Source organism: Globicephala melas, chromosome 2 (genome assembly GCF_963455315.2).
Source record: "Globicephala melas chromosome 2, mGloMel1.2, whole genome shotgun sequence".
Taxonomy (NCBI): Eukaryota; Metazoa; Chordata; class Mammalia; order Artiodactyla; family Delphinidae; genus Globicephala; species Globicephala melas.
This window is the reverse complement of record NC_083315.2, coordinates 37,815,470-37,841,238: the sequence shown is the minus strand read 5'-3', so window position 1 is coordinate 37,841,238 and position 25,769 is coordinate 37,815,470. Positions and strand designations below refer to the sequence as shown.

The 25,769-nt window shown below is 52.5% G+C and overlaps 2 protein-coding genes and 1 non-coding gene across 14 annotated transcripts in view; 2 read left to right on the top strand and 1 right to left on the bottom strand.

Moving 5' to 3' along the window:
- Positions 1 to 1,335, top strand: part of FANCI (FA complementation group I) — a 76,740-nt gene extending 75,405 nt beyond the window's left edge. For all 10 annotated transcript variants that reach the window (XM_070044852.1, XM_030878647.2, XM_030878650.2 and 7 more), the window contains one exon: positions 615 to 1,335. In XM_070044852.1, coding sequence (XP_069900953.1) covers positions 615 to 677 — 63 coding nt within the window. In that variant the 3' untranslated portion in view covers positions 678 to 1,335. The remainder of the gene's footprint in view (positions 1 to 614) is intronic.
- POLG (DNA polymerase gamma, catalytic subunit) lies at positions 527 to 18,291 on the bottom strand. 3 transcript variants are annotated; one of them, XM_030878655.2, is made up of 23 exons: positions 18,122 to 18,291; positions 16,552 to 17,343; positions 13,471 to 13,666; positions 12,385 to 12,549; positions 12,146 to 12,292; positions 11,918 to 11,997; positions 10,916 to 11,098; positions 10,657 to 10,811; positions 10,365 to 10,491; positions 9,183 to 9,419; positions 8,118 to 8,238; positions 7,824 to 7,910; positions 7,406 to 7,513; positions 6,779 to 6,939; positions 6,002 to 6,055; positions 5,797 to 5,914; positions 5,227 to 5,362; positions 4,879 to 5,125; positions 3,371 to 3,493; positions 3,072 to 3,240; positions 2,736 to 2,944; positions 1,614 to 1,774; positions 527 to 1,039 (listed from the first exon to the last, which is right to left on the bottom strand). In XM_030878655.2, exons 2-23 carry the CDS (start codon positions 17,181 to 17,183, stop codon positions 981 to 983), a joined length of 3,675 nt encoding a protein of 1,224 aa, XP_030734515.1. In that variant the 5' UTR covers positions 17,184 to 17,343; positions 18,122 to 18,291; the 3' UTR covers positions 527 to 980. The 3 variants fall into 3 exon arrangements, with proteins under 3 accessions (XP_030734515.1, XP_060149850.1, XP_060149849.1); XM_060293867.1 differs by lacking the exon at positions 18,122 to 18,291 and adding an exon at positions 17,697 to 17,928; XM_060293866.1 differs by lacking the exon at positions 18,122 to 18,291 and having other exon boundaries at positions 16,552 to 17,690.
- A 229-nt stretch (positions 18,292 to 18,520) lies between these two features.
- On the top strand, positions 18,521 to 18,593 carry TRNAR-UCG (transfer RNA arginine (anticodon UCG)). Its single transcript has one exon. It is a non-coding gene; the product is annotated as a tRNA-Arg (tRNA).
- The last annotated feature ends 7,176 nt before the right edge of the window (positions 18,594 to 25,769 follow it).

The window sequence follows — 25,769 nt, the reverse complement described above, 5'->3', positions numbered from 1 at the left end:
CATTTGAAGGAGGGCCACTCTATGATCAGCTCAGGTTGTCATGCCAGTTTCTTATCCTCCTTTTGCCCTCTGATAAGACTAAAAGGGAGAGGAACAAACCAGTTACAGCAGCACACCGTGAGCCCTATAGCATCTCTGAAGCAGAACTCAATGTTTCCTTACCTCTAGTGCCTAAAATTTCTATCACCTCGGTTTGTCTAACATAAACTGGGAGTTTACATAAAACACCCTGGATTTCTAGCGTCTCAAAAATTTTTAACTTACATTCTTCAGTTTATCACACTCCAAGCCATAATGCACCTGGCCCCATCCACTCCCTTTGCCTATTAGGCATTTGAGTTCAGGGGAGTTATGTAGCATCTTGATGCCCCTTCTCTGTCATCTTGTCCCACGCATGTCCCCAGGTATAACAAAAGCCCAAAAAAAAGAAGTTAGCACCACCTTACTCTACTGTAGAACTCTTCCCTTCTCCAACATAATTACCTCCCAGGAGTGGGAAAGGGGAGAAAGCATGACTAACACAGGCTTTGATGAGAAGATAAAGGATCTTTGTTTTTATTTCCACTGCCTCCGAGCAGGCTTATCACATTTAGAGCATTACTTCTCTCCCCTAGGGCACTGCATCAGAGCATGAGGGACAGAACAAAGAACCAGCCAAGAAGAAAAGGAAAAAATAAATGAAACGCCTGAGTTAATGTGAACTTTGGGGCTTCTGCTTTCTTTTCACCCAGCAAGCAACAATGCCCCCTTGTCCTACAGCCTGCACCAGTGTTGGCATCTTGGTTCTGAACTAATTGCACCATCAGTTAGAGGCAGTCATTCTTGGCAGGTCCTGCTACTGAAAAATGGCTGCCCTTAGGCAAGCCCTTTTGCAAAAAAAGCACAGCTGAAAGCCTGAGTTTAGGAGCCTGCACTGCCCCGATGAAGCTCCACGGGAGCAAATACAGAGCCTCCAGACAGAGCTATGGTCCAGGCTGGCTTCATTTTTCCAGGGAGCCTTTGGTGAGTTCAATTATCTGGTAAATATCCAGTGCTTCACCTGAAAAATAGTGCAAATTGGTTAGGATGCTTCCTCAAGAATTGTTAACTCACAGGTCAGAAGTGAGAAAAGGAACTTAATTAATGTTAAGGTCAAAAAGTACAGAAGGGTTCAGAGTAATTGCCAGGAATGGTAATGTTACATTTGGGGAGGATCTGTTTTCGTTTTTGTATAAAATAAGTTTATCTTAGACACATAGAAAATAAGCTTTCTGATTTACTTGTTTGGCACTCAAAGCACAGTTTTTTCACTTAAGAATGTACTTTGACTTTATACAGTAAATCTTCAAACATTTCCGTTGTGGTTGAAGAGGGAAGGGAACAGATGGAAGAAACCAGAGTTTCAAACATTCCTTCATTTACTGTGAACAGCTTTCTAGAAACACATGCCTTTGTGATTTGAGCATCATGCTCACTTTGGAGCCAGGGCACATTATAAACTGAAACAGCCCAGAACACAGCACAAGAAGTAGACTTCTTATCCTCTGGTGCCCCAAGCTTCGTGTTGTCCAAGACCACTTTCTATGCCTAACGTCCTACGAGTGAGTAACGAGGAACAAAGGTGTTGTGCTCACCCTCGGGAATCCCGTATCTCCTTTCCATCCCAGTTGGGTTGGAAGGGGTTTTACAATCCATGGTCACTTCCTTCCTGAGGCACTGGTCGATATCGACTGTACTGAAAAAGGCGACTGACTGGGGCAGGTCATTCAGACCCAGCTTGTAGGCAAACATGCACCTGAAAGAGACCCGACCTCCTCTCACAGTCATGTCCCTGCTGTGAATCCAGGAGAGATGACCTGGTATCCGTAAGGCAGAGCCTCCCCCCAGCCAGCTCTGTTCACTTAGCAAAGAAAGCTGAAGGGCCAGCACTGCCCGCTATCCAGCAGCCGAACACCTCCCGCTGAGACACGTGCAATTATGGACTCAAAACACACCTTTTTTTTTTCCAGTTTGGTATACTTTATTGATGTCAAAATTTCAATTATTGGGCCAGAATCTGAATATACGAGGACTTTCATTAGCTCTGTTAAACATAACCCCCCAGGAGATGATTAAGAGGGCAGCGGAGACAGTGTTGAGTATTGTAAAACATTATTTACCCATTAATCAGGATAGATCATGGTTCCCAAACTGGCTCTGGGGCAGATCAACATGAAACTGTAACATCATTAATGTAACCATATAAACTAGGAATTTTACTACAAAAAAACACAACTCAATATATAAAAAAATACGTTTTTAAAATCACATTTGAGTTTCCCCATTAACAATGTTTTCTGTCAGTATTCGGAATAACAAACTTCTGGCACTTAAGAATTAACATTTACGAATGGAAGAAAATATCTCAGTTTTCTACGGGTTGAGAAAAGCCTCTGTCATTTTGATTTTCAAAACAGAAAGGTGTGTTCTGAGGGGAGCACAATTTGAGAACTACTCTTTGGAACAACTGCCCTGGCTTCTACCTTCTCACCACCTCAGTGATCTAGTCTTGGTATATGACACTTTCAATCCCCCAAAAAATTTTTTCTAAAGGTTGAGGCCAGTCTTTTTTAAGACTGCTACAAGTTTTAAAAATCAGAGAGAAAAGTGGGAACATTTATTTCTGGGGGGATGAAAATTCAGATCATGCTCAGCCTGGTCCAAGCCCCACATAGCTGGTATATAGTCATGCCAGAGAGGCCACGGGCCTTGCCTACCTGGTCAAGAGGTTGGTGATCTGCAGGGCAAGGGCAGCGCGGTAGCGGTCCTCCTCCCGCACCAGGTAGCGAACCTCATCGTGGATGCTGATGCAGAAGCGCCCATCAATGGCAAACTCCTCAAACAGCCACTTCATGGCCACAAGCATGAGGTGTAAGTAGTCCACAGCGGAGCTCTGCACCACCCAATTCACACGGCTGGTCATAAACTGGGGAGGGAAGGTAGGCACAGGCGGGAAGGGTTAAACCACATACCAGTTCACTAGAGTAGGAGGTAGTACAGGAACCCTGCCCTCCCTGCGACCCTCTCCCCATGTTCCAAGGGTAGTAGGATACCTCCCCCTGGACAGCAGAGGGCTCCAGGGCTCGGGTGATGCGGCAGCCCAGCACCGGGGTACATGGTGTGTCAGACATCGCAATGCTCTCCAGCTTATTGAACATTTCTGACTCTGTGCCCCCCATCCAGGCTCGTTCAGCAACCACCTCCCACTTCTTCCATTGTGATCTGGGGGGCAAGGAACAAAGAGAGGGCAAGCTTTGTCTTTTAGCATCTTAGAGCTAAAAACAAAGCATCCCAGCTTTCCCCAGGCCAGCCCAGACCCGCCCTCCATCCTTAACACACAGACAGTTCTCACTTCCTAGAAGCTTCTCTCTGGATCTTGCGTAGATCCTGCAGGGAAACCCAGCCATCCTCGGTCCTGTCCACAGGGATGTCCAACTCCCTCAGCAGCCACTCGCCCTCGTCTGACAGCCGATACCTTGGGGGGGGGGGGAGTGCAGTGTCACAACTGTCATTCCCACGGGAACACCTCTTCTATGCCAAACCCTGGGCTAGGAGTGTTCAATCCCTTCTCCACTTCCACAACCACCCTGGGGTCGTGCCTTTCCCCTACAAGCTCCACTTCAGAGGGGGAAAAGGCTCAGAGATACTAAGTGACTTTGTAAGATCACACAGCCGGGAAGAGGTAGAGCCTAGACAGGAACCCAGGATTCTGGGGACTACATGAGGGTAGCCCAATAAAGGACATATTCCAACACGAGAACCACTACTGTTATTATTGTCCTAATGCCCTAAACACTGCACTGCCCCATGACCAACAGGTGGCATGTAGTAGTCCAGAAGGCAGCAAGAGCTATCACCCCACATTGGGGGGGGGGGGGTGCGCATAGAGGGGATAGAACAGGCTACTCCCTGAAAGGGAGAGGACAGAAGACAACCTACAGCCAGGCCCGACTGCCCCTTCTTAGTCCCCACTGCCCCAGACTCCCAGCTTCAATGCAACTTCAGACATCACCAGGCTTGTCTCCAGATGGCTCCAGAGCCACGCCACTCACCTGCTCAAAGGTGCACCAGGGTTTCCCCACCACCCCTCAGTCCAGACTCCTCTGTGAGGCCAGCAAAGGTTTCCACAACTAAGGCCCAACCTCTTCTGTCGTCACTGCCTTGCCTCCGCCAGCACACACCGCCCACGGTGCATGCCACCCCCAACCCCATGTCCTCCTCTCACCTCCCTGGACAATACTCGGCTCCCCTTTTCTGCCTTTATGCAGTTACTACTGAACTGTTATCACTTAACTGTTAGTCTTTCCATGAGGAGGTCAGCTAATTAAACGTGGACACTGTATGTTATACCCACGCAAGTTGTAAAGGCACCTCTCCTCCCTCACACTCGATTCAGGAACCCTCCTAGGAGGCTGCTGAGGCCCTGAGCAAACAATAGGTACTATAGGCGGAAGCAAACTGAAGCCTGGGAAGGCTTTCTCCTCTGTCAAAATCAGTTTAAAGTCTCTGGTTTTCCATAGGCCCTCCTGTCAACTTGTCCTACTAAACCGCCTGCTGCACTTGCTCTCACTCTGTAGGCACGTGAGTTTGCAACCCCACGTTACTGTTCACTCTGCATGACCAGAGCTCTGACAGCATAACAAAAGCACAGCTTTAACTCTATGAGGAAAACTGAGCATTAAGCAAGCAGATGTCACAACCCAAGGACAAACCACCCTAGAACTAGGTCACAGGGGTCTGGAGGAAGAGGGGCCAGGTGAGGACTCATGTAATGGGAAGAGGTAGAAAAGAATGGGGCGGTAAAGGTAGTAAAGCAAGCCTGAGGCCCTGGGGTAACGTGGATGGGAGAGGCACCCTCACCTGCGGAGGCCCTTGGTGACCGCATACATCTGTCGGGCCTTCTCAGCTGCCTCCTGCCGCGTGAGCCGGTGGTTGAACTGCATTAGCAGGCGCTCAGCGAAAGGCTGCCCGGCCCCGTAGATGCGGCCATAGTTGAAGACCTTGGCGTGCTCACGGCTGATGCCCACTGTGGCAGCTGTCTTACTGTGTAGATCGGTGCCCCTGCTCTTCCTGCCCTGCAGTGTCATCCACCCAAAGGCTGTGCAGCCTGGGGGGCGAGGCAGGAGTGAGAAAACAGGTTTCAGAAATAATCCTCCTGGCGAGGCATCAGGCTGCCACCGCTTTGCTCCGGCCCCGGCTCCTGCTCACCATGCATGCCGGCAAAGTGGGCGTCTCCAAGCACAGCTGCAATCCACAGCTCCTGTGAGTCCACATCAGCACCCACGAGGATGTAGCCGGGCGGGGCCTGCACCATGGCCTTCAACTCACTGCCTACTCGGTCAGGCTGCAGGAAGAGTGAGGTCAGCCCCGACCTAGATACCCCAGTAGACTCCTCCCACCCATCCCTGGAGCCTGACTAGACGGAGAATGCTGGAGCCCTTCCTGAGGGGATGGTTTTAAGGAATGCCAGCCAGCAGTGCCCCAAACTCCACAGTTCCAGGTAAAGAATCCCTGCTCCGTGCCTGGCTCTATACCCAGCCCCATCTAGACTCCACAATAGCTGTGCCTAGCATGCCTTGTCAATGTCCGGCCAGGAGCAGGTGCCCAGAACATATTTGCTGAAAAGCTGGATGAGTTGTGAAGCTAGATTTGAACTTGAGTCCTGCCTGACCCAGATCTTAGGTTCCTTTTCATGCTCCTCAGCAAAGTCCCTCTGCAACCCAGCTTCTAGACACACAGGAGAGAAAGGGCAGGACCAGAGGTGCAGAGGACACATACCCGGGCATTGCTGGCAGTGAGCCATGTGGGCTCTACAGCCCGTCGAGTGATGGTGCCAGCGGTCACAACCTGGGGCAGGATGGCCCCATAGCGGCCTTCCTCATCATAGTGTGGGTGCCTGGGGGGAGAACATGAGGCTCAGCAGCTTGCTTGGGTCCTAGGACCCGCCCCCGTTTTCCCGTTCCCACCACTTGCCAGGACATACCTGGTCACAGCACGGGGCAGAGCTGACCTGGGCAGCCACACCACCATCTGGGAGCTATGGGGACAGACGGGTTGCTCAGCACAGCCATAGGGAGCACACACTCCATCCCCCATCACAACACGGCCCTCATTTGCCCAGCTTTGGGGGTTGCTGTGCCCCCTCCTTGCCCAGCCTCAACCCTTTTCCCACTGACTTGACTCAGGTTGGGCCTAGCATCTACCGTCTAGGAGCATAAGCCACCGGGAACTAGCTAGGCATCTGAGGCAGCTTCGGCCCCCGTCCTGGAGTATCCATGAGGCACCCAGCACCAGCCCTGCCACCACTGCCTTTTCCAGGCTCAGGGCAGACTTTACCAACCCATCACAGCACGCTTCTCACAAGAGTGTGCCGCTGGCAGCCACAAACCCCTCAGAACTAGCCTTCGACCCATTTGCCATTCCCAGCCTACAGGACCCACTCCCAGCCCCCAACAGAACTTACAGGCTACTAGCCCTCCATGGAAGGGGCCACAGAGCTGGGAGGGGCCGCGAAGGTCCTACAGTACCACTCTTTTTACATAACAGGGAAACTGCAGCTGGAGAGGGAACGAGCCTTGTCCACGGTCCCATGGCACCAGGACCACAAGCAGCCAGGCCTCTAGACCAGGCTGTCCCTCCACTGCAGCACAGGCTGTCAGGGGCCCCTGGGTGGAAGGCAGGGGAAGGGATCCCAAGACTGCAGTAACCCAGCCAGAGGCACGGACAGACAGCATGTCTCTGCCCTCCCACAGTGACCCACCTGATACGTTTATGGGCATTCCTCCAAAAAGAAATCATTTTGTTGATTTCCAAGGCACGGGGCCCACTGGCACCTCCTGGGCCAGCCTGCAGGGTGCCGTCCTCCATCTTGGGCAGGAAGTCTTTGGTAAAGGGGCTGCCCACATTGCAGCTGTTACCATCCTGAAGAGAGCAAAGGAAGCAGGGGCTGGAGGCACATGGCAGACCCCTAGCTGGGGAACTGATGCCCTGTGTGCCTGGGCTCTGCCCAGCACTGAGCCCACAACCTCAAGCAGAGCGGTCTGGGGCAAATTCCTGACTGCAGCGCACGCGCACACACACACACCTAGCTCCCCTCACACACACCTAGCTCCCCTCACAGTAACAGCCATCAGTCAACAGATCCTATCATGTACCAGATGTGGCACAGACACCTGACATGCCCTGTGTCATTTAATTCCACCACCATGCCCCTCACCACCCAATTTTCAGAAGGAAGACAAAGCCTCAGAAAGATGACAACATTTGTCTGAGATCATACTCTGCGCCACTACCACCAGCATTCCTGCAAAAAGGGAGTCTCCCTGTTTGAGTCACTCTGGAGGCCTACTGTGCACCCTGAGCACAGCGAGGACACCAGGACACACACCTTGTGAGGCAGCTTGAAGAACCAGCAGCCGGGGATATCCACATCATTGTAGGGTCCGTTGCCATGGTGATAAGCTGGCTGGCTGGCTTTTGGGCCACCAGCAGCAGTCTGTGGGGGCCACACACCTAGATCAGGCCCTGCTCCAGCACCTGCATTCAGCGAGGGCCATGGGGTAGGGGGTGGGAAAAGGGCCTGAAATGGCAAGCAGGTAAGCTGGGAAATGACAGGATGGCTATGAGGTCTCAGGCTTCCTCCTTGGCCTCCAACAAGTATGGGGCCACCCAAAGGCAGGGCAGCCATCTCCCAGCTCCCCAAGATCCTGGGAATTCTCTGGGGGGAAAGAGCTACTTGGGCACAAGAGGAGGGCCCTGCCACCCAACACCCACCCAGACAACCCCTGAGCAGGTGCCCAGCTCACCAGAGCTGGGGGTTGACCTGGAACTGCCACTCGCAAGTTCTCCATCCTGGCCTCGGCCTCCACTTCTAAGCAGCCCATTTCTTCCACCTGGATGGGCCCAGGTACCAAGGAAGTGAAGCAGAGGGCTGGCTTGGCCCAAATCCACCACCCCTCCCTGCAACACGCAGACAGCCCAGGACAGCCTGAGGTGGACAACTGAGCGCATCCAGCACCCCGCCTCCACCCAAAAGGCCACCCCTTCCTTGAGGGAACAGAGCCCCCTCCCCAGAGCTCAGGCTCAGAGCCCGCCCTCACCGTCTGCCACATGGTGCTGCTGTCGGTGAGCAGGAACTCCTCAGCCAGGTCTGCCTCCTGCGGCTCCAGCTGCTGCTTCCCCTGTTCAAGACAGTGCTTCCTGTACAGGGACTCGATGGCTCTGCGCAGAGAACAGCAGCAGCAGCCTCTGGTTACCGGGTGCCCCCTCCGGGCCAGGCAGCTCGCTGGGGGCCTTCCGCGATTCCCTCCGTTTAGCCTCAGAATCAGCTCTGGGGCGGAAGTGGACAGCACTTCCCCTGGTTCATAGACAGGGAGTGACAAATTGAAAATGACGGCACAATGGTGGCAGGCTGGGTTTCGAGGCCTGGGCTGACTCAAATCTAAGCGCTTCTCCCCAGAGCCGCCACCTCCCTAGGAAAAGGTCTGGGAGCCCAGCAGTGGGAAGTCAGGGCTGGGCCCTGCCCCAGGCTGGCTCCTGCCCGCTCATCCATCCTTCAGCTGCAAAGGGGCAGACTGATCCCTGCCCCTCTGTCCTAAGGCCCCACGGGTGGTTCAGGCTGCCCCGCAGAGCCAGGACTCTCAATTCTGGGCCACTTCAAGTGCTATGGCTTCTCCCCAACACCTGCCTGTCAAAAGCTCAAGGGTTTGTGAGCTCAGACAAGAAACTGACTTCCCTAGGGCCTTTGTTTTGCCAACTCTAAAATGAAGATAACCGCGGGACTGCCTGGGAAACAAACAAGGGAAGCACTGTAAAACGTTTATTAACACAGAATATAATCAGTGCTCAATAAATTACACTCAAAAATGGGGGACAAAGCTCATCCCCCGTCACTTCCAACAGCCCTCCCTCTGCACACTCCTGTGAGGGCAGCTGGGCTGCCGGGCCCAGGAGCAGGGCCTCAGTCCCACCCACTTCAAGCACCACGCCCTCAGCCCCACAGGGCTCTGAGGTCCAGACACAAAAGGCAGCCACCAAACAAAGAACTAGAACCCAGACTCTCAGACCCGAGCTCTTTCCACTAGCCTGAGCTGGGTTTGGTCTCTCTAGCCAAGGGGAAGGGGTGCCTAGCCTCCAGCCCCTTCCTCCCTGAGCCAGAGCCTTACGTGTAGGGGCAGGCCACCCCAGCCGACGTTAGGCCGCTGCCTGGTGGCACCTTAGCCAGGTTGTCCCGCCGCCCGGGCACCAGGTATCCCCAGCCATGCCGCTCCGAGTAGTGCAGAGGGAAGCCGTCCCAGGTCAACGCCATGAGTTTAGGTGTGACGCGCATCTGGAGACTGAGGAGACTGGGGCCTGGGGTCCACGCAGGGTCATCTAGCCGGGGACAGAGCTTCCGATACCACCTATGCCCCGCCAGAAGAGAGCAGTGTCATGGTAGTCGGGGGAGGACAGTGTGTGACGGCAAGGGCCCCACCCACTCTCCAAGACCCCAAGGCTTTCTGGTGACCTCGGCCTACAGTCACCATCCCTTCCCTCTGGGATACAGCCAGGACCCCCACGGAGTCCCCTAGAATAATTCGAATATCCCAGAAGGAAAGATCCTATGTCAGCCCCCCTGTACTACTCAGAAGTCAGGACCCACAGGCATAACCTAGGGCTGGACTCCTTCCCCAGCTCCATTTCATGCAGGGAGCAAGTAGATCTGCCCTCCCACCACTGCTCTAGAGGCACACCAGAGCCTTCAGAGCTCCATCCCTCACGTGCTGTTCACCGGAGCCAACACAAGGGTGAGGCAAGTGAGGCACTCAGGGCACAAAATTTAAGGCGGCCTCATCTCAGGCAAATATAAAGTTGGTACTCTGCTGTTCACCCTGGCTGCCCCTATTTTCTCATCTCTGCCACTCTATGGGGTGTGAATGAAGGGTCACCTCCCCAAGGAAGCCTTCCTTGATTTCCCCAAGCAGAGTCAGGCACTGCCTCAACACTGATGACTCTTCTATCTCATCATGGATATAAAGTCCAGCTGCGCTGGTTGGTCTGCACAACTGGCTCCTCCCAGGGAGAAGCTACTAGAAAGAAGGAGTTATATTCCTATTTGTACTCTCAGAGGCTACTGTGAGGCCCAGCACACAGCAGGTGCTTAGTGCACTTGTACCGCTTAAGTCCAGTGACCCAGGAGTCAGAGCAAACTAGTGAGCAGGACTGGAAGACGGCAGGAACAGATGGCAGCAGGTTAGTAAGGGCCCATATGCACACCACCCCCGGTGCTGGGGCCCAGAATAGAGGTGTCCCAGGGTGGAGGGAGGGGTAAGGATGGCCGCTGGACACGTTAGGGAGACAGGGCTTACCCTGGGTGCCCAGGAAGGTGCTGGGGCCGCTTAGGCAGGAGCTCTGTGGTCCCCCTGAGCTGCTCCAAGCAGGCACGGGCCATGACATCTCGCTGAAACTCCTCCTCCTCACTGGGGGGGCCAGGGTCTGCACAGGGTCGGGGAGGACAATCAGGACCAGAGGAGGGTCTCTCACAAAGGCCTGCCCAGCCTACTCATGTCCAGAAGGCCGGAGCAACCCGTTCCAAGGGACACCCCGGTCAGGACCTTCCCAGGGTCCATCCCTGCTCCACCTCCCGCCCATGTTCCCCACCTTCCTGATCCTTGGGATCCCCAGGAGCCTTGGGCCCCTCGACAGGCAACTTGCTGGCTGCGGCCGGCTCCTTCGTCTTCACCTTCTTTGCCTTCTTCTGCTTAAATTCCTGCAGGTCCCACTCTAGGTCCCAGAGCCAGGGATCTTCTTTGTACCTGCACAGCCAGTCCACCAGGGCAGGGCTAAGGCCAAGCCGAAGGCCAGCCCTCCCACCTGCCCATCCCCTGCAGGGGGATCCAGCCACCCAAGGCCTGGCTACCTCTCTCCTGAGAGCAGCTGGCAGGCATCGTTGGCCAGGTCCATCAGTGACTTCTTCATCTCCCACTGGAGCTCCTCGTAGGTGCTCTGTGCCTCCGCCAGGTAACGCTCCCAGTTCTGGTTGACGGGCAGGTAGGAGACACCCATCTCCAACATGCCAGCCAGAGTCACCGGGTGGGGACACCTTGAGGACAAACACCAGGGCTGCCATAAATGACCACAGGAGGCAAGGCTTTGGCCCAATCCCTGGGCCAGCCTGGCGATCCTCAACCCAACCACCCACGTCAGAGAGACAGGGGTTGAAACCCCAGCTCTACCGTCTCCCAGCCATGAGACCCTGGCTAAGTCACTTCATCTCTCTGAGCCTAAGTTCCTTCATCTATAAAATGGGAATAATACCATCCCATCCTCAGGGGTAATGGGGGGAATGACAGATCACAAAAATGAAAATGGCTGCCATTTGCTGAGTAATGACTAAGCGCCAAGCACTGTGCTACAACCCCCCACACACAAAAGATCATACAAGAACCTCACAACTGTAGTCAAGTATATTTGTGTATGTTTCACAGATAAGAACATTGAGGCTCAGGGAAACCAAGTAACTTGCCCAAGGTCAAATGAGTTGGATAGGATAATTAAGATTAGAACCAGGTCTGGCTGACGCTTATGACTCTGACCACATCATAAATCTGACTCACTAGCAAACATAACCAAGACGGATGTGAAGTCCTTGGGTCAGGATCCGGGTTCAGAGACGGTGCTTAGCAAACCAGGGCCACGCACATGAAACAAGCACAGCCTCAGCGCCCCCCTCCAGGGCCTCTGTAGAAACCCCAGAGTCCAAGGCCCAGGTGGCCACCACTGGACAGAGTGGCTCCATGCTCTCAGCCCAGAAAGGCTAAGGCCCCCAGCCTGAGAAAGGCCCAGCACCACCTGGTTACGGTGGGCCCGGGTACCAGGAACCCACTGACCCCCATGGGTTCCCAGAGGGGCTCTCCCTCACCTCTCCAAGAAGAGCGGTAGCTGCTGCTGGAAAACCTCATAGGTGGCCCACACGTCCTGGGCACAGTACTGCATCAGGTCCTGGCACAGGCGACAGGAAGGCGCTGGGTGGGCAGCCATCCCACTACCACCACCGGGCCTCTCAGGGTCAGGTCTGGCAGCTACACTCCCCAGGGTCACTAGGGGTCTGCCACAGCCCATGTCCCCAGAGCCCTCTCCACCACCATACCTGGAAGTTCTCACGGATGTCCTTCATGCTACCCTTGACAAACAGCTCGCGGGGCTCCTTCTCTAAGCGAGGCCCCCCCACGTAGAGGCTGTGCACGTCTGCCAGATTATTGACACTGCTGATGTCCAGCCAGTCCCAGGATGAGATCTGGAGGCCAGAGCAAGGGACACGGCAGATCAGCTCAGTCTCAAGCCAGACAGGCCGGCCGGGGAGGGGGGCCTCCCACAGTGTGCTCTCACCGCTGGGCCGTTGGCTTTGCTCTGGGATTTCTGGCCTCGCTGTGTGGGGTGCCGGGCCTTGCGCTTGCCCTGCTTGGCTGCCATCCACAGACTGCGCTGGAAGCTGCTTAGCCCTGAGATGGCCATGTGCATGCTCATGGTGTCCAGGAAGCGCATGTGGGAGCCCTGAGGAGGAGAGGCTGCAGCTGAGGGGCCAGCCTACCCCTGCTTCGGCACTTCAGCCCACCAGCCCCACCTCAGCCTCCCCTCCCAGCCCACAGCCTCCCAGCGCTAAAGAGTGTCTTCATGCTTGCTCACGCTTGTCCCTCCACCTGTGAGGGGCCTGCCTTCTCAAACCCTAGCCACGCTTGAAAGCGCAGGCCTGGTTGAATCCCAATACACAGGCCTTCCCAGCATCCAGCAACAGCTCCAGGGGCACCTTGGGAACAGAGTGGCCAAAACGAGGCCTTCCAAGCTATCAGGCTCGGCCCCCAGCCCTGCCGCTCAGAAGCTCTGTGGCCCTGGGCAAGTCAACAAGGCTGTCTGAGCCTCAGCACACTCAGCTAGAGGCTAAGGCTACTCTCACCTGCCCTGCCTTTCTCCTAGGGCACTTTTCACAGAATTAAGAATTGCCACAACTATGGTTCTGAGTGTTTGATGTGTGCACTGTTCAAACCCTCTCAACAATCCTATGACGTAGCTTCCGCCATCTCCCTCTTTTTACAAATAAGGAAACTGAGGCTCGGTTTCCTTAGTTGTAAAAGGGATGTTAAGAGGCTCGAGCTGCTCACCAGTGGCCAAGGCAGGATGGGAGCCCAGGCCGTGGGGCCCACAGCCTCCAAAGACCCACGCTAAGCTCTAAAATGCCGCACAGAGATAAGGGCCATTAGTACCCTTTGACAACTCAGGTCCTGTGCCAGGCAGACCCTAGGGACAGAACAGCTGGGTACAGGGACCACGGGCAGGGCTGGTCAACAGGAGGCCCTGTAGCTTCTACAAAGGTGATGGAGGCACTGGCCAGGAAAAGCAATGCCTTCCCTAGCCACTGAGAGCAGGGCTCTTAGCCCACCCGGTGCCAGAGGCTACATTTGGCCCCATGAACCATACCTGGATCAGGTACTGCTCCCTGATATGGGCCCGGTCGAAGCACACGTTGTGCCCCACCACTAACTGCTCCTGCCAGTCTCGCTGGGTGGGGCCGCCGGCACTGGCAGGGACCTCCAGGGGAATGAGGTCAGCCGGCGACAGCTGGCTGGTCCAAGAGTAACGCTCTTCCACCAGCCGCCGGCTGCACCAGGAATACCTGAGGGAGGTGAGAGGCAGGCAGGTTCAGCACGGAGGCATTCAAGTTCCACCCCACAATCCCCACTGCACACCTACCACCGCATGCCAGGCCCTACGCTAGCAGCTGGGGGTACAAGGGAGACCACGGGGTGCTCCTAGAGCTAGAGGTCGGGCGGGGTGCTGCCCGGGTATGTGTTGGGAGTGCGGAGGAGTTACAAAAGCTTTACTTTTCAATCTCCACAGAGAGAAAGGGAGCTAAGTGCCACAGTCCCGGGGGTCCCAGATGGGCATTCAGCCCGGGCCATCAAGGTGTTTGTTACGCCCAGGGCTCACCAAGTCTGTGCTTGGCTCTGAGGTGTCTTAATGACCGTTATCAACCCCTCACGTTGATAAGCACAAAATGGCTAATGTTCAAAGTGCTAGTAAAGAAGAGAGACAATTATAATAAAACCCAAAGTGGAATTTTTTTTTTTAATTCAAAGTGGCAAAAAAAAAAAAAAGACAAATGCTGCACACGTGTACAGGATGAATCATCTGACGGCTGGAAAGATTCTGAAGGACAAAGAGCGAAACACGCACCTTGTAGAAGGTGCTGTGTCTCTGAACAACCACCCTCAGTGAGAGACCAGGGAAAGTGCCAGAATGGAGGAAATGTATGCACACGTGCTAGGAAATATGTGCTAGGGTTGGGGTGGGAGGGGCAGGGGATGAGTGCTGCCTGCTGGGGGCCGGACACTGATTCAGGAAAAGGCTCGAGTTTGCTCAAGATCCACAAGACTAAGTGTGGGGAAATGGCTGCTGAGCAAAAGCCTTTTGTGAACCGCAGATTACACCAAAGGGTCAAGGCCACTCAGCATCAAAGTGAGTGACGAGGCCACATGTGTGGCCACCACAGCTGCGAACAAGCTGCCCCCGTTTCCCTTACGGCGGGGAGGAGGGGTTATCTGCCGCAACAGATACAACAAACATAAAACTAGTTTCTTTGGGGGAAGGGGTTACCAGCAAAAAGAGGTTCCTAGTGTTAAACCTGGTAAAATCGAACTCACACTCCAAATGATGGGAAAACGCTCAGGGACTCAAGTTGAAACCTCCTCCCCTTTCAATTCAACATGTCAAAGCCCTCAAACAAACACAACACAGAAGAAAAGGCTGAAGGATGTCAAATATTTGAGGCTGTGGTGATGACAGGGACTTTAGTTGCAATAAAAAGCCAGACTGGTGTCAAGATCCGGGTCTGCAGCTGTACGTGAGAACCATCTTTTTAAATTTATTTGTGATAAAAAAAGAAGAACGCCAAAATGCAAACACCTCTGGCAAATTTAAGATGAGTCAGGACCAACGCCGTTAACACTACACTTTTCCTGTGAATCTTAGATCGGTGTTGACAGCCTGTGTAATGTCCCTCTGGTCTGATGACCAAAGCCCTTACCAGCAGCCTTCGGGAAGCTGCCCTCTGGGCCATCCAAGGCTTTTCCCTCCCACTGGAAACTGCGGGCTGCTCAGGAACCTGATGTTACACAGCCACGCGGCAGGGATGTGCCCAGGTTAAAAGTGGACTGCCGTCAGGGTCCCATCTGGCACCTCCCACCCCTCGCCATAGTCAGGCTCCCAGAAGGAAGGCCCCAGCATGAGTCCAGTCCTCAGCAATGACTTCTGCCGCCAGGCAAACTGCACAGTGCCCCCAGTACCACCGGCAAGAATGGAATGAGAATGAGAGGAGGATGGGAAGGACAGGGAGAGAAAGAGATGAAAAATTAGGAGAGGAAGAAGGAGGAAAAGAAAAGGGGGACTTCAGGGAAATTGGCCAAGAATGACCAAAGATCAAAAAACAAGTCCTTCTTATCACTGGTTTCCTAATTTCCTTTCAGCCACCACAGTCTACTTTACTTTCTCAAATGATGGACAGCATTCCCTCTATTTTGACCATCAAGTTACACAGTAAGCACTGAGATTCTCATCTTAACTGGAACTACATCAATGAGGAATCATCTAGTTTTGCTCTTTTCAGCCGTTAATGCCTACCTTATCTATTTAGCCATGCTTTCACCATTTTCAACTGCATATTTAACATTTCGCAGCTTTCTTTACAAAGATGTAGCTTCCAATAGGAATAAAGAAACTGCCAACTTTTTTGCTGGCCATGCCTGAAAGCATTAAGGTTGTAAATAGTATTTTAATCCTGGAATGAAGAATAAAAAAGGGGAGAAAAGTACTGCCATCATTGTTTGAAAAAGAAACTTGGGTAGCACTTAGAAAGTTATTTAAAAAGAAAAGAGAGATTGAATATACCTTTTGGGGACAAAAATGCCTGCAAGCCTGCTTGGAAGGCTGGGGGAAGGAAGCAGTTTCTCAGCTGGGGGTGGTCACGGGTTGGGTGGGGGCAGTTTCCCGAGGGGAGTGGGTATTTGGAAACACTGAAATGGGTCAGGGCGGCGAGGATTTGGTCTGGCATTTAAGGGAGCAGCTAGGGATGCTAAGTGTCCTATACTGCCTGGGCCATTCCCGCAAAAGGTAGGTTTCTCCTGCCCAAAATTACCAATAACATCCCCAAATGGAAACACTGTTCAAATGTCTTGGACTAACTTCTCAGGAAGCTACTAGGGCAAGTGGGAAGGCACCAAATCAAGGTGATCTCAAGTGGTCTCCCAGTCAGTCTCAAGTTCAACACACGTGATTCTCTGCACAGCCCCTATCACCACGTGACATTTGCTTGGGTGTTGTTTACTACCCATACCTTCCTACCAGAAAGTAAGGTCTGTAAATGCTGGGGTCAAGGCTTGTTTTAGTTCACCGAGTCCACAGTCCCTGGAAATCCACCCACCAAACACATAGTGGGAGCTCACCAAACCATTAAGCTGGGCCCCCCACATGTGCTCAAGTCCCCTGACCCCTGCCCGTACTCACCAGGCCGAGGGGGATATGGCCACCGCCAATGTGGGGCAAGTTCCCTCTGCCAAGCAGACCTCCACGTCGAACACCAGGGCCCGCTCCTCGGGGATGGCCACGGGTTCGGCCTCCCCCGCGGGGCCGTACCGGGTCCAGCCCTCCGCCCAGGCCCAGCTCGGGGGCCGGGGGGCCAGCTGGGCCTGCAATAACAAGTTGGCCGCCTCCAGGTAGGGCAGGCTCTGCTTCTGGGCCAGGAGGCGGAAGTGCTGGTCCAGGCTGCCCCCGTAGAGGGGCGGCAGGCGCAGCTCCACGTCGGGCAAGGGCGCGGCCGGCTGCCCCCAGAGCCCGTGCTTCTGCAGGTGCTCGACGCTGCGGCGCACCGCGGCCTCGCCGGGCATCTCCCCGCCGTGCCCGAAGATTTGCTCGTGAAGCCCTCTCGAGAGCATCTGGATGTGCAATGGGTTGTGCCGCAGCTGCCCGCCCTCCGAGGACGGCACTGGCCGCGGCGGCGGCGACGGCTGCGGCGGCTGCGGCTGCCCGTCGCTGGGGACGGGGCCGGAGGCGGAGCTGGAGACCCAACGCCCCGGAGCTGGAACCGGCCCTGGCCCGACGGTGGCGCCGGCCACCTTCCTCCAGAGCAGGCGGCTCATGGTTGGTGCAGGGAGCCCCCCGCTGGGAGTCAGCACACCTGGCTTTGGGCTCCAGCTTGGCAGCTTCTACTGGCTGAGAGACGTGGAGAGAGACACGTCCTGTCTCTGTTTTCCTGTCAGTGAAATGGTTCTGACCATGCCTGCCTTCCACCCACAAATCCTAAAGGAGACAGATGATATACAGTGTTACTAATGACACACGTAACATGTGTGATACTAACAGCCATCATTCCTTAAGCATCTTCTGCGGCCCAGGCAGTGTGCCAGGCGCCTTTAGGTACATTTTCTCAGTGAATCATCAAACAACCTTGGGAAATAGCAATACCCCTCCTGAGGAAAACTGAGGTTCACGTAAGTTCATCAGGGAAGGTGAGAGACGTGGTTAAGAGGGCAAACTCTGAATAGGAGGACGCGGGTTTGAATGCTGGCTCTGGCTCTTACGAGACGTGTGACCTTGGGCAAGCTCCTTAGGCCCCAATTTCCTACTCTGTAAAATGGGGTTACGGATTCTACCTGTCATACAGGGCTGCTGTTTGGGTGACACAGGGCAAACACGCCGCGCGGCCCGGCCATCGGCAAGTCCTCGGCAAATGGTGGCTGCCTTTATCGCAACCGCCGCAGCCCGAGGGCCTAGCGCCTTTAGGAGACAGCGCCCGGATTCGAACCCGTCAGGTGGGCCGCCGTCCCGCGGGGCCCCGACCCACGCCTGAGCCCGGGCCCAGCAGGCCGAGGGCGCCCTGCAGGGGGCGTCGGCAGCGGCCCCCGCGCTCCCGGCCGCCCGCCCGCCCGACCGCTAGCCTGAGCCCGGCGGCCGCGCCGCGGTGCGCCCTGGGACCAGCCTCCGCCCAGCTCAGGGCCTCGCTCCCTGACTGGAGAGGGAGGGGCCGCGCCGCCGCTCAGGGATCCGGCCTCCCCTCAACGGCGAACCCGCCGGAAACCTCAGTCCGCCCGGTGCTTCCTGGTCTGCGGCTCCCGACCCCAGGCCGGCGACGCGGCGTCTCCCTCCGCGCGGCCTATGCAGCCTCGGGGTGGCGTGTGACCTGCACCGAAGCAGTCCGCCTCGCTGGCAGCCGCAACTTCCCGTCTGCGCCCCGCTCACTCCCGCCGCTACCCGAGAGGCAAGAGGGAGACTCCCAGCGCGACCAATAGGAGAGCCAAAAGTGGACCGGTCCGCCCGCGGGGTGGGGAGGAAGGACTTCCGGGTGGGCCTTCCCTGAAGAACTCTCGGGAACCAAGGTCCAACCTCCCCTGTTCAAGAAGCAGATGGATTCGTCCTGGGCAAGCCGGTGGGCGGTAATAATACTTTTCAGATGTCTAAAGAGGACGAACTATCGGGCGGCCGCGTGGCCTAATGGATAAGGCGTCTGACTTCGGATCAGAAGATTGCAGGTTCGAGTCCTGCCGCGGTCGTAAGGGTCATTTATAATTTTTGCCTTATTCCTTCTTGGGAATTAAATACCGAAACAGTACGAAACGCTGTCGCCGATTACCACCTCACGTGGAAGTCTGGGAACACCAAGATCTGCCGAAGTAACTACCCCCACACTCCACACCCAGTATGACCCACTGAAATTGCTCCCTTACTTGCCCTGGGGGCGGGAGTAGTGGTATTTTTCTAAAATGTACCTTCCGGGCTCATACCCCCACGCTGGTACAGTGGGGGGGGGGCATCCTACGCGGAAACCCCGATTTTAAATCAACTGATAAGTGGGAATAACAGAGATTCACGTTTGAGGGGAACACCCTCCCTCTCTTCATCCTGGGCAATTCTGATGGGTAAAAATACTGCCTTTCGTTGAACCCGAATCTGCCACCGGTAGATTAAGCCCTCGCCCCGGCGCGTCCGGCTCCCCCGCGCCCGAGGAGCTACCAGAGGTTGCCTTCCAGTCTTTGCGGGCTCCTATCTCTGCATCCACCTCCTGTTGCTCCAGGTGCCTCTGATAAACTGCAAAGCGCCGCAGAATAAGGCCCACGTGGATAACGAGAGCCTGGGAGTTGGATGCTGGAGACCCAGGAAAGCAAGGCTCAGAGAGATTTGAAACAGACCTGAGGACACACAGCTGACTAGGGACAAAACTCAGGCCTCACAAAAAGTGGACGCCCACCTCCCAGGCCGTGCGTGTGCCAGGACACCGTGAACTGACTTGAAAAACCGACTTCGGTATTTTTCAGGGGTGTGGTTTGGGGATACCCAGGGAAACACACTCCTCCGCCTGTCCTGCGGACTGATCCTGCCCAGAGAGGCGGAGAGAAGCCCCAGACCAAGGCTTGTGAAGGTTGCACTGGCGTTGGACCTAGATCCTTCCATACATTTCCCTTTTCTTTAAGTATGAAATATTGTTTATACATTGTTCTAGATGTATTTAATATACACACAAATGTATTTTTTTTCTTTCTTTTGGCAAAAAATACAAGCAAATGAAAATTCAGTGTCTTAAAATCTGGGCTTTTTCACATAACCTTGTACCACTGATATTTAACAAAATGCCGAGAGAAGAGGTTCTCAGTTTAAATCAGGGACTCCCTAAATGGGGAAAACATTTTCATTATTTCTTCTAATCTCCTACTGCAATTTAGCATTTCCTTCAATTATGAGGTTAGGCTACCAGCCACAGTAGTATCAGCAGCACCTGGGGCTTTGTCCCCAGTAGCAATCACAGATATGTCCATGACACATTACAGTTGCTGCAGATTTTTCAAAATATTGTTTACACTCATCTGTACTTCATTTCTTCTTTTTTTTAAATTGGGGTATAGTTGTTTTACAATGTCGTGTTAGTTTCTACTGTACAGCGATAAGTATCCCCTCTTTTTTGGATTTCCTTCCCATTTAGGTCACTGCAAAGCACTAAGTAGAGTTCCCTGTGCTATACAGCAGGTTCTCATTAGTTACCTATTTTATACATGTTAGTGTATATATGTCAATCCCAATCTCCCAATTCATCCCCCCCCATTTCCCCCCTTGGTGTCCATACATTTGTTCTCTACATCTGTGTCTCTATTTCTGCCTTGCAGACAGGTTCATCTGTACCATTTTTCTAGATTCCACATATATGCATTAATATACAGTATTTGTTTTTCTCTCTGACTTACTTCACTTTGTATGACAGTCTCTAGGTTCCTCCATGTCTCTACAAATGACCCAATTTCATTCCTTTTTATGGCTAATATACACTCATCTGTACTTCAGAATAACAGTGTGGTAGGCCACTGCCCTGATCTCCTTTTTCATGAGTTAACAAAAAAATTACATATTATATCATCTATTTGTTTTTTCTAATATTTCATTATCTTTGTTTTCCTTTGTAATCCTATGTGTTTTATGCATTTAAAAAACATTATTCTTAGAAGGTGTCTATGGTACAAAAAAGCTAAGCTCTCTTGCCCTACCTGAATGTCACTTCCGGGGATGGTGTTGCTGGACCTGCCTGATATCCATTAAGAGAACAGCCCTCCCCATAGGTTCAGTGTCAGGAAATGTCCAGCAGGATGCCTGCGCCTCCCAGAAGCTACTTCAGGACAGTCTGATACCCTGGCCCTGGAATCAGAATCTTCAGCAAGAATAAAACTGATTGACACTGATTCCTGCTGAGGGAGGGTACCCGGAGGCATGAGCACTTCCTGCCCAGCTGCACTGTTTCCAGGGTTTTGAGCCCAGCTCCCCAACCTTCCCTCCCGTCTTTTCCGGGAGCTCCTGCGAGAGTGTGTCCTTCTAGAAAAGTCTATTTTTACTAGTAATACCTGAGAAGCCACGTACATTTCCCTACAATTCCCTGGACCTCTCCTCCCACATAGCAAGAGACAAATTTATTAGGAACCCCCTGTCCAAATTGAAACACTGTACTTTTTTGGAAAGCATGTACCTCAGTTGTAACAAAAGCTGATTTTTTTTTAAATCTCCCCTTCCACTGTTGTAAATGCCCAGGAAGACTGACCTTGTGTCTCACTGGATGCTCTGCTCCAGGCCCTGGCTGGAGCTTGGTAATAACAACAGCACTTATTAGATGTCAGGTTCTGGCATCTAATTAATTAATCCTCGCATTGACCCCTAGGATAGAGGTACTATTATTATCCCCTTTTACTGATGAGGAAACTGAGGCACAGAGAGATAAAGTAAGGCACTTAAAGCCTGACAACGGGTAAGTGGTAGAGCTTCCCCAAGATTTGAACCCAGGGAGACCTGCTCTAGGGGCAAGGATTTCAATAACTGCGTTACACAGTAAACACCCACTCACCCTGAAAGCTGAGGCCCCCAGCTCCAAGGTTATGTGCCAGACATGGGCTGGTGCTGGAGATGCAGGCTGGTGCAGACTCTGCATCACTGCTGCTGACTAAGGGACTCTTCGGTCACGGCCTGCTCCTCCAGGGTCCCTCTAGTGAGCTTACTTCCTGGTGACCGTTTTCTGTTGTGTTTGCCAAGCCCAGCTTCAGCAGTTTCTGACTCAGAGAGAAAATATCACTGTTCTACCTCTATCAAAAGCTACCACTGCCAAATGAAACAGGCTAAACATTTTAGGGTACCATCTGCTTTAATCCTCTCAATAACCCCTTTGGGACTATTGGTACGTAGGTACTATTATTATTCCATTTTACAGAGGAAAAAGGAAAAAGTCTCCAGTAACAAGTATGAGGTTGACTCACTTATCCAAAAATTACACAGTGAGCGCAGGGCCTGGAATAGGACCCAAGCACTGTATGCTTCCAAAGCCACCAGGCATTTCTGCAAGCCCACTAAACACCCCATGTGAGAAAGGGAGTCTGAGAAGACAGAAAGCCAACACTGATCCTGGGTTTGCTACGGGCTCACACCAGAGTGACTGGCGTAAGATCCCAGGTCATGCTAATAGCTGCCCCAATATTTGTCAGAAGGCAACAGGAGTTTATTTTTATTATTTTTTTAACACTTTATATTTGTATCTGAGTGATACAGGTCTTTTTTTTTAAAAACTTTTTCTTTTATATTGGAGTATAGTTGACCAACAATGTTGTGATAGTTTCAGGTGTACAGCAAAGTGATTCAGTTATGCATATACATTTATCTATTCTTTTTCCAATTCTTTTCCCATTTACATTGTTACATAATATTCAGCAGAGTTCCCTGTGTTATACAGTAGGTCCTTGTTGGTTATCCATTTTTAATACAGCAGTGTGTACAACATGTGAGTTTATTAATATTTTTCATGAGTCTTCCTCCTTTGTGCTTGACCAGTGGGACCCCCAAGGGAGTTGAACAGGAGGAACAGGATGAAGAAGGGGGGAGGGGAGGGGTCTTTTAACCAAATATTATTTACCACGCAGTTCATAAGTCTCCTTATCTGTAAAATGGGGACGTTATAGCACCAGCACCATGGAATTGCTGCAAGGGTCAAATGAGCTCTACGTGTAAAGCATTGAGAACAGCGCCCGGCCCAGAGTAATCGCTCACAAAGTGTAAGGTGTGATTATTCTTATGTCAGCACCTCCATAAAAGCTGTGCCAGCACTATGAGCACCTCCAGGGCATTTGTCCCTGAAATAACCACACCTGTGCTACCGGACTTCAGAAAGCAGAAGGCGACCATCTCTTTTGAGCTGTTTCTAGCAAAAACACATGGGAAGGGGAGGGCTCGTTTGGGGTCAGCTCCTGCCGTGCCAGGTCTCCGTCTACCACCTGTGGGATCAAGTTGGCATGTGTGTAAAACTGGGGATGAGAGGTGTGGGCTATTTTCAAAATGTGCTTCATATTTCAGAGGGGTAATTGTTGATGTCAAACCTGTGTAGTTTAAGGGAAAAAGGGAATTAATGGAAATGCAAATCCTTGGTCTTGTGGATGAGAAGCTTCCTGACCAGAAGAGACCGTGCCCTGTCCATTTGTGTGTCCCTAGCATGGAACCTGGCACATAGAGGTGGACGCTTATTGTCTCCCTCCACCCCACCCACCCCTGGCCAACACCAATAGTCCCTTCCTGACTCCTGGCCAGGGCTGAGGAGCTGACTCAGTTCCCACAGCCAGGGACTGGGCTTATTAATGACGCCGAGCCAAGCAGGCATTCCACCAAAAAGTGAACAGTATTTCCTTACCATCAAATAGCCCGTCAATGTTGAAATTTCCAATGGCAAGAGCCCCTTTTTGCTTTAGCTCATTTGGGTTGATTTCCTGTTGCTTGTGATACAGAGAACTCTCACGGATTAAGTATTCATTAAATATTTGCTGAATAAATGATCGAGCTTTTCTTTTTTTATCTCTTTAGCTAAATTTCACCGAAGTAAATTTCACCAAGATAAGACCAGGCCATACACAAGATTCTCCACAACAATTTATGATACTGGAGATATCTCTGATTCAGAGAAGTATTTAAAATGAAAACTTGATTTATTTCTACCATAACTTGAAAACTATCACATCATAAATATAATTTTAATATATACAGCTATAGAATACCTAATTTATATAGTAAATATACATTGAATGTATAATTCAACATATAAAATTTAAAAATAACAGACACCAGTAAGAAATTCAGCCGGTTTACAAAAATCCACACCTGAAAATAAGTTCCTCCCTCAGAAGAATGGAACATTATGAACACTATATAGTAAGGAGACACTCAGTTAACGTATCTTAGTTTAAGATAAAGTTGAGGTTTTCGGGCTTCCCTGGTGGCGCAGTGGTTGAGAGTCCGCCTGCCCATGCAGGGGACACGGGTTCGTGCCCCGGTCTGAGAAGATCCCACATGCCGCGGAGCAGCTGGGCCCGTGAGACATGGCCGCGAAGCCTGCGCATCCGGAGCCTGTGCTCCGCAACGGAAAAAGATGAGGTTCTTGGTCAATAAGACAATTTCATTCTTAAAACGTTGATGTTAATCAGCCCCAAGCCATCTCAATCCACATGTGCATGCCACGAGAAAGGCAACTGAACTGGCTTCTCTGATATACATTTGCATACTTGTAAATACTTCACATACTAAACAAATGCCAACTTCTGGAAGTGACATTTCTACAAATCACTGAAAAAAAAGTCCCCACAAGGATCCATCCTGGGGGCCATGGCATCAGTGCAGTGTGTCCTTCCAGACAGAGAAGGGCAGAACCTTCAGTTCCTGAGGGATTGAAATATCCATGGGCTCCAAGCCCTGGCCAGGGCCCTGTGGCCTGTTTTGCCAGCTGCAAAATTGCAAATCCCATGTCCTAATCTATTAGATCCCGGCCAGGCCCGGCTTGGCGAGCAGTGCCCCCTGTGGGATGAGCACAGCACCACCCACGGAGCCTTGACCTGCAGTGACTACTCCGCCCACCCGCCAGAGATGGTAAATGGGTTTCTTGCCATTTGTTTGTCACTAAAGATTTTAAGCTCAAAATATAGGCTGTGGGATTAAAAGAGATGCATATTTCTCTCCTGCAGAGACATTTCCTTAAGTTGCGCTAAACTCTAAGCACCTAGAACTTTTGTGGAGATTGTCTTGCTCTCCTGTTAAAAGGGGACAGACCCCATCCCATCCCAGGTACAAAAAAAGGTTTAAGTCATTCATTCATTGGGGGATAAATGAGAGCAAGACTCTCTGAGATCAGGTGTTTACATGTAGGGGAACATCCCAGGTATCCTGCTTCTGGAAGAAAATGGTCATCTTGCCTTGGCATTCAATTGTCAGGGTTTCGAGACAAGATTCTGTCTGTTGTCCTTCAGGGGAAATTGTAATGTCTGGTAATTGTAATGTGCCATTCAGTTTAGATTGGTCTGGTTATTTATTTATTTATTTAGTCCCTCCCTGCTTTGTTCCAGAAACACTTTCAGGTGGCAGAGGTTAGTTTCAATCACATAATCATTACCGTCAGAGCATAAAGCCGGGAAGCAGCTCAGGTTGGCATCTGGTGGGGTCAGTGGCCATGGGGGGGATCCTGCCAGGAGGCTCACAAAGGCCTGCCATGCCCAAGGCCCCATCCCCAGCAAACCAGCTGTGCTCCCCTGGCCACAACTGGCTGGACTCAGGCAGGTACCTGAGTCAAGGTAGCTGTGGACCAACCAGGTCTGAAAGAGACTAAATGTCGATGAGGTGACGCTTAGCCCATGGGGGTGATCCAAACCAGATGGTGACCAAGCGTTCTGATTGCATCCTCTTTCAGGAAGCGTGCAGGGGCCATGAACATTCTCATCTGAGAACACAAGATGCCCAAGGTCACCAGAGCTACTGCTGCACCCACATGGTGATGAGCCTGGAAGGCCATCCCAGCCTGGGAAGCTCAGGCAGCTCTCCCCATGACATTGGAGTGCCACACTGATGCAAAGTTGAAGGCGTGGCTGTGATTGTGGCAGGATGGTCGCTTTGCTAGAGGCCCAGTTCTGGAAGTCATTCTGGAGGCCCAGCTGAGAGCCCACCCACCAGCCCTTCCAAAGATCTGTAAGCACCTAATTCCCTATACTAAGTGCCTTTTGTATTAAAATATCTGGAAAGGTCTCTGTTTCCTGAAACTGAACCTGACTGATGCCAGGACCCTCCTCTGGGCTCCCAGCGCACCCTGTGGTGTGGATCACATGGCCATGGTGGCTTAGCTTCCCCCCGCCCTCACCCACACACCCACCCAGCTGTGAGCTTGCTGAGAGCCGTGTCTG